Below are 7,836 nucleotides of genomic sequence, written 5' to 3' on the forward strand. Positions count from 1 at the left end.
GAGTGGGTGAGGTGGATAGATGAATAGATGGGTAGATGCTAGACAGATGATGATAGAGAGATAAATGGGCGATAGATACATGAGAGATGATAGAGATACCTCTTTTCCTTCCTTTCTTCCATCTTGCCTTCCTTCCTTCCCACCTTCCATCTGTCCAAATTCCTTTCACTGGGGTGAAGTCAAGAGCACAACCTTCTCAAAAGAAAAAGTAGACAGTTAGAAATGTTACAGATCATCTGTCCTCAGCTCTATTCTTCTGCTCTAAGATAGAATGAAAGAGAAGCTTCTCCCCCAGTGCTCCCAAGGCCATCTTCTGACCTGTGTGCTCCAGGCAACACTCCAGTGGGTAAGAGTGAATAGCCATGGCTGCCTCACTTCCAGCCTCAGAGCCTGGGAACTACACACACAAAGGCTCCGGGGTCTTGGTTTCCAGAGAGATGGGCCAGAAAATTAGGAACCCAGATGTTTTAGGTCTTTCTCACCAAGATTAACCAGAATAACCTGCAGGACATTGCAGGTGTTTATTTATTTGTTCACTGTTTTCTTGAGCAGCTACTATGTGCCATGGGTAGATGATTGCGAAGCTAGGTGTTAAGTGCCGTAAGACATCTGCTCAAGGTGTGCAGGAGCTCAGGGAGGAGTGACTAGCCCTTCTCCTGGGAAGGTCAGGGATGTCTGAGCTGGACTTGGACAGTGAGTGGGATGTCCTCAGACAGCTGATGGAAATCCCTGGTCAGGGAAAAGCATGGGAAAAACACAGAAGTATTTTTTGGGGGGGGCCCGGAGGAGGGGAGAGCACTTTCAAAGAACAATAGGCATTCTGTGCAGTAGATACACCATGGGAAGGGAGAGGGGGACTGTGAGAGGCTTCTAGAAAGGAAAGAATCTGCCACAGGGGTACTCACAGGAGACCAACACAGGTGTTAGGGGTCCTGATGGTTGCACAATTGGGGGAGGGGACTCTTAAAGGAAAGGACACCGAAAATCTTCCTTTCTGCAAATTTATAAGAACAAATGGCCATGTGACTACATCCTCCTCCCAGGACCTTGCAGAAGGGACTCAGAGGCATGAACCTCGTTGGCCTCATGTGAACCCACCTCTTCACTCACTCCGTGTGCCGTGGGGACGAGCAGGAGCTGAAGGATCTTAGGGAAAAGACTGAAACGGTCACATCTACATTTTAGAAAAAAAACTTATAACCATTCTTACCCATAAATTCTCATCAGCCAAAGCAAAAAAGGCCCTTGTCCCTGGGGGCTGTTGGATGCCCGGAATGGGCAGCTAAAACTCTAAAATGCCTCAGGTTTCTGGGCACAACTGTTTCACTCACAGGTAAGTAAAATGAAAGAGCAGCCGAGTCGCTGCTTGTTTCCTGCCCTCCCAGAAGCAGAGACAACACCCCTGCCCCCGCGGTACGTCCTGGAATGAATATGCCCCTTTGGCAGTGCTGATGGCCAAGGTCTCGGGCAGACACAGCCGGATGAGTCCTCCAGCCAACTCATGACCCTGCAACCGGCACTGTCAATCAGCCTCCATGATGCGCCCGGGCAGCAGTGAATTCAGGTCTCACCTGTCTCTGGCCCTGTAATTTCCTCTTTGTTTGTTCTTTCTTTCCCTGGGCTGTGGTAGGTATGCACTGGACCGCATGTACAGTAATTTCATGTCATGGTAAAAAGCACTAAAAAAGGCACAAAGCCTCTAGCTGTGAGACTGTTAAGCCGTCGCTGCCAATAAATATATGTGACAAGGGCCAAAACCTTAGCCTCCACCAGCCAGGTGGGATAAGTTACACTGTACCACCTCCTACCCTGGACCTCAGTGTCCCTGGCTGCTCAATGGGGTGGATAGACAACAGGGTCCCACCCGGGGCTGTGGATGAGAAATAGCCCATAAAACTCGCTGTAAAACTCCCTACACCTATAAAGTGCTATTAAAGTAATGACTATAGATTATGATCAAAATTGAAGGAGGGACGTATGCCCAGTTGGGTCGTTCCAAGACCCACTCCTTGGCCCAGAGGGCTTGAGAGAACACAAGACTACCCTTGATTCGAACAAGTTACAACTGCTTCATCGCAGAAGAAAGCCAGACATGGGTGACCTGCATGGGGACTGAGTAATCAGCAGTTTTTTTCCAGGCACTTTTTGGCTGGCATTTCAATCCTAAACCTCACAAGATGTTACATCCTTTAATTGCTGATCCGTGTACTCCTCTGCCTTCTCCACCACATTCCATCAAATTCTGAGAGCATGCGTGTCTTGTTATTACTACATCCATAAATAGGTAGTAAAGAAGGTAATCCAGGTATTTTTCAAGGCTATTTCCAAAAGAAGGAAAAATATATAACAGCCTTAAGTTAGCAAATAAATGGGCAGAACTTCCTATCTTGAATTGATACCCGGTTCTAGTTTATAAGTGTGAAGTCATGCTGGGGAGGAAATTTTTCTGCAGGTAGGCTAGGAATTGGTCTTTTCTTTCAATATTAATAATAACGATGCTTTATCTCTTTACCATAACTCATAAAATGAGCCACATCTACAAGATGACAACTTTTTAAAGTAAAAAAAAAGTTGACATAGAAAATGTTTTGACCAAAACTATAAGTAGCACTGGGTATAATATCTATGCCTCACTTGGAAACATTTTCTTTTTGCAAAACTAGATTTCAAACGATAGAATGGTCATGGTACAAAAAAAAATTTATTTAAATTAAATATTTTAGACAAAATAACATCCACCACTGTTCCAAAGTGTGTGTAGTTCTTAGCAAAAAACGGAACCGTTTAGCTTAATGTCTGCGATCATGTTTTACAAGATTATTAATACATATTCTGAACTGCACCAGTCAATCATATTGTCAACGATTTACTATTTATTACCAAACATCACATACAGTAATAGTGTAAAGATTAATCATATCTTATAAGTGATTTTACAATAGGACTCCTTGGAAGGAAAAAAAAGGATCTTTCAACAATACAAAATATAAGGTGAAAATAGTAGAAGAATATATAAAACACTTACATATTTCATACGGGCAATAATATGCTGACATCAAAAGACAAACTACTGCCTTTTCACTCACTTTTAGGTATGTTCCTTCAAAGGAGGTCTGAGAGAAGGACGGAAATGTTTTAGGGGTGGGGTCAAGGCTCAGAAACATTTTCCGAATCACAGTGCATTTCTGTTCTTTGGGAATTAAGTACTATGAGAGTGCAGTGGGGGAGGTGTTTTGAAGTGTTGGCTGAAGATGTTACCGGAAGAACCAGCTGGCTGGTGAGGAGGACGCATTCCCATCCCAGCCATGAGGATCAGGCTTGAAATTTTGAAGTCAGGGGAATCTTTGAATTAGTGGTCAATTCAGGGGTAGAGAAAGAGCAAAGGATGGGGATGGAGTGGGGGATGCAGAATCCCAGGAAGGAGGGAGGGAGTTAGGGAGAGCCGGAAGAAAGCTCCTTTTGCATCTGCAGAGGGGAGGGTGTGCTGAAACTTTGCTCAGGAAATCGACACATTCAGATTGGAGGAAATTCTTTTTTAGGTCCCCTGCTTTTTGGGTCATTACGAACAGGGAGTGGACAAGCTGCCAATATCCACAACAGTATCTGATTTAGGCTGCACATACATGAAAGTAAGGGTGTGCGTGAAAGTGTTTGTGTGTGTCACACACTGTATATATTTAGGTTGTGTATAGCCTCTTGAAATGTGTCATAAAAAAAAAAACTTTACCTAAAAAATATACTTTTAGAGAAACAGCTTGGGTTCAATCTCATTTTCAATGATACCGTCAACTTTAGTGGTTAATTTCCCAAATCGAGATGACTGTTTTTTCTCAAACTGGAAGAGCCCTTTTGGAAGATGAGGATCATTTTGGAAGGCAGCCCAAGTGCAGAAAGCCTGTGTCCTTAGCTGCCCACGCGGAATTATCACAGGTTACACCTTACTGAGTGTACTGAGTCAAACTTTGTTTTCCTTTTACTTAGCCTTGAGAGAATCCTAAATTAGAAAACCCCAGAGAAGAATGGATCTTAGGTGTCATCTGTCCCCCACTGCATATATGGAAGGACAGGCTGGAAGGGGAGGAGAGGCCAGTCAAGGTGTCGCCAGCCCTTCCAGGATCCTGGCTCTCTTGAGTCCCAGCCCAGGGCTCTCCCCACCTGGAAGATCTAAAGATCAGGCGGGCTGTACCCGCTAAGACTATGTCAGGAGCCAGAGGTGAGAGCGGCGGCTGGGCTTTGCACACATTTGTTTCTGTGATGGGGACAGGGAGGAAAGGTCGTTGAAAACTGTACTTGGGACCAGGATCTTTCAGCAACTACCTTGCCTTATTCCCAGGTATAGCCAGTGAAAATTCGTTTGAAGGAATATACTCAAAATGCAGGCTGCAGGGAGTGGGGCGGGCTGGGAAGGGGCCCAGAGGGAGCACTGGCATGAGCAGAACCCGGTTCTCTGGGGCGGGCTGTGCACACCTGCCCACCGGCGGCAGCACGGCGCAGTCCGCCTCTGCTCAGTGCGCAGAAAGGAGAGTGGCCGCTGTGAAGCAGGGGTGGGCGGGCAGCCTTGGCATCTATGACACGCTGTAGCTGTTGTAGTATGTGGCGGTGGCATCAGCCAGCACGGAGATGAGGCTGGTCTCTGTGGGGCCCGTCGTTGTCACCTGAGAGCCTGGGGCATGCCCACTCAGTGCCACCGCCCCGGCGGCAGAGTCTGGGTGGCCAGGAGTGTTCAAATACTGGTCGAACTCATTGCGATCCATGTCCCCCAGGAGTTCCACCTGGCTCAGTTGATCCAGGGCATCAAAGCCGGGGTGTTCAGGAGGCGGGGAGAGCTGGCCCAGGTGGGCATGGAGGTTGGAGTGAAGGGGGTGGTAGGTGGCAGGGGTGTAATAGGCAGGAGACGGGGGACAGCCGGGTACAGTGGACATCATAGAGACTCCCGGGGACTGGCCCAGGGCTAGGGAGCCCAGGGGGTGGCCGCAGTGAAGGGGGCTGGGGGCGTACTCAGGGGAGTAAGGGGGCCGGGGCAGATGGGGGATGCGGCGGGAGTGCGCATGCTCCTCCTGGCAAGGGGAGGAGAAGAAGGTCTGCTCCGGCTCCAGCACGTCCAGAGGCGACATTTCCGGAGGCGTGGGCAGCCCGTATGGGTAAGTGTCCGAGCTGCCTGGGGTGCCACCGCCGCCCGCTGGCCCCTCGTGGTAGCAGCCCCGCAGGCTGGGCAGGGCGGCGCCCAAACCCCCCTGTCCTCCTTGTCCCCCAGTGCCCCCCGGCCGCCGCCCCGCTTCTCGGGCAGGGCGTTCTGGTCCCGGGAGAGAGAGCTCAGGAGGAAGCCGGGGTCCACGCGCTTGCAGAGGCGCTTGGCCTGCTTCTTCCTGCGCGGACGGTACTTGTAGTTGGGGTAGTCCTGCATGTGCTGCAGGCGCAGCCGCTCCGCCTCGTCCACATAGGGCCTCTTCTGCGACAGCGTCAGCGCTTTCCATGACTTTCCTGCTCACACAAGTCAGAGAAGGCCACTTTCAGTATCTGCGCGGTGGCTGCACCTGTCTCAGACTCGTGCCTCTACGCATCACACATGCACGCGCCCTCCCCCATCCCATCGGTGGTTTCCCCTCTCCACCCAGGGCGGGGAAGACACTGAGCTCCTCGAACCCTCTTCCCAGCCCAGATCCTGCACTTGCGGCGAGGCCAACGCAACCTTCCCGGCCTGCATCCTGCAAAACCACCACAAGCCAACTACACACAGTCACATCACTTCTCATACAAAAGCCACCAGATAACCCGAGCATGTAAACAATGCGGGACTCACAGGGAAAGGCCCACCTGACATAGCCTCAGCCACAGGAGAAAAATATGTGACAGCCATAACACTGATTTGGGCTCCTTTTACCCTTGGACAGGCAATTGTAATTATGTGTGCATTTTAATGAAAACTTTCTGTCTTCGTTGATTATCACTGTTTCTCAGGAAATGATACTATATTATTTATGGCATAAACTTCACAGGCCTTCCCGTGAGGGAACTCAGGCAGAGTCAGAGGTTTCACAGATGTAAGTATATTATAGGATCTCACTTAGTAGGTAACAGATGATTATCCCTTACATCTGAAGGTCAAGTAGAACCCGGCTCTTTGAAGAACCCTGACCATGGCCAGAACACTAGCATCTGCCTGCACCATGTATGTTATGCTTGCATGCACGCACACGCACACACACACACACACACGCATGCTACAGCTTCCAGCCATCTACTTAGGACCTTTTGACCATGGCAGGGACACCTGCTTGACCAATGACTTTCCATACAGAAGCAAAACCCTTAACTTCCCCAGGTCACTATTTTACTCACTAGAAAATATATAGTGATGCCACCCAACTCAAAACTCTCTCTTTAAAAAGCATTGCACACATGTATCCCACTGGTGCTAAAATGTTGGTTTTACTTGTATTTCTTTTTCCTCCTTACTTGCTTGTGTGTTGTTTATAAGTTGCTGTAGTGTCTCTTTTTCAGCTCTCAAAGTGCATTTGTACATCCCTCCAGCTGCAGCAAGCTTTTCTGAAGGTCACGTCTGGATCCCTTAGACTGTTACCCCCTAGAGTGGACTCGAATTCTAAAACTTTGACAAGTTTCCCCATTACTCTAATGTTGCCTGAAGTTTGAGAGCCACTAACCTGGAGGATAGGCTCGGGGACCACATCTCCGACTGAGAGCCCTCTGCAGAGGGCCAAGTACAGAGATGTGTGTATGGCCACCCTCCCTCAGTGCCTGCGATGGCTGACTCTGCACGCTAGGCCCTCAGAGGGGGCTGGAGGAGGGTGATTATTGAAGGCGTTCTGCCTCCTGGGATGAAAGTCTATATAACTATTCTGACAGTCAACAATTAATATAATTAGCTGTCACTTAAAAGGGCAACTTGAAAAGTGTTAGGAACTCCAGATTTGGGGGTAGTCCTCAGTTCCTAGCCTGGGCTTGAAGCTACAAAGTTGTTACAGGAGGCCCAAGATCCAGACACCCCACACCCTGCCTGTGGACTGACTATTATAAAATGTGACTCTAGTTTCTAACTGTATCTGGATGTTGCAGTATTAATAAAATATAGGTTCATTTTAAATGCCACTAAACGTGTAGCTGCCTTTATGTGCTTTCTCATTCAAAATGTGTAAAAAAAAAAAAATCAAACTAGTGCTACTGGGTGAAGTTTTTAATGTTAAAGATTAGAAAACTTATAGTCAAAAAAATTGGGACTCTCACATCCAGTCCTTTCTTTGCCTGGGTCAGAAAGGAAAGGGCTGGGCAAGATCATGGGGGTGCAACTAGGTCATCCTGCTGCTCCCCTATGAATAGATTAGAAAGTTCATATTTTAAAAAAGCAACACCAGGTTGGTTTCCCTCACCCAGTGCCAAGGGCTGTGTGGTTAAGCAGGAAGGAATCAGTGTCTTTCCTGCAAAATGAACTGTAACCTCGGAAAGCCTAAGTGCAAATAGACAGCAGGGATCAGCTTACAGGAGGCATTTGTCACCCAAGTCCCTTTGCCTACCCTTTCCCTGGAAGCAGGCAGGCTCACCCCCTACAAGGCTCCGCAACCTGAGTTCTCCTGGGTCTGCAACAGACACCCAACTCTATCCTGGTCACAAGAGCTCTGTTTGAGTAATAGGCACAGCATCTAGGGCTCACCAAAAAACTTTTAGGGCTCACAAAAAAAAAAAAAAAAAGTGTCTCGTTTCTTTAGCAATCTGAGAAAAAATCTGAACATTCAGGTGTCAAGGAAAATGTTTTATTGTATATATTAATGTATTTGCCTTTTTGCCAACACAGTGTAAAACACAATTTTAAATATTTTTTTT

The 7,836-nt window shown here is 47.9% G+C and overlaps 1 protein-coding gene across 1 annotated transcript in view; it reads right to left on the reverse strand.

Annotated features, from left to right (window-relative positions):
- Window positions 1-2,682: 2,682 nt before the first annotated feature.
- Window positions 2,683-7,836, reverse strand: part of SOX7 (SRY-box 7) — a 10,679-nt gene continuing 5,525 nt past the window's right edge. Inside the window, 2 exon segments of the mRNA XM_006906296.3 lie at window positions 2,683-5,227; window positions 5,230-5,481. Coding sequence (XP_006906358.1) covers window positions 4,566-5,227; window positions 5,230-5,481 — 914 coding nt within the window. The 3' untranslated portion in view covers window positions 2,683-4,565.

Source organism: Pteropus alecto, unplaced genomic scaffold, assembly GCF_000325575.1.
Source record: "Pteropus alecto unplaced genomic scaffold, ASM32557v1 scaffold50, whole genome shotgun sequence".
Taxonomy (NCBI): Eukaryota; Metazoa; Chordata; class Mammalia; order Chiroptera; family Pteropodidae; genus Pteropus; species Pteropus alecto.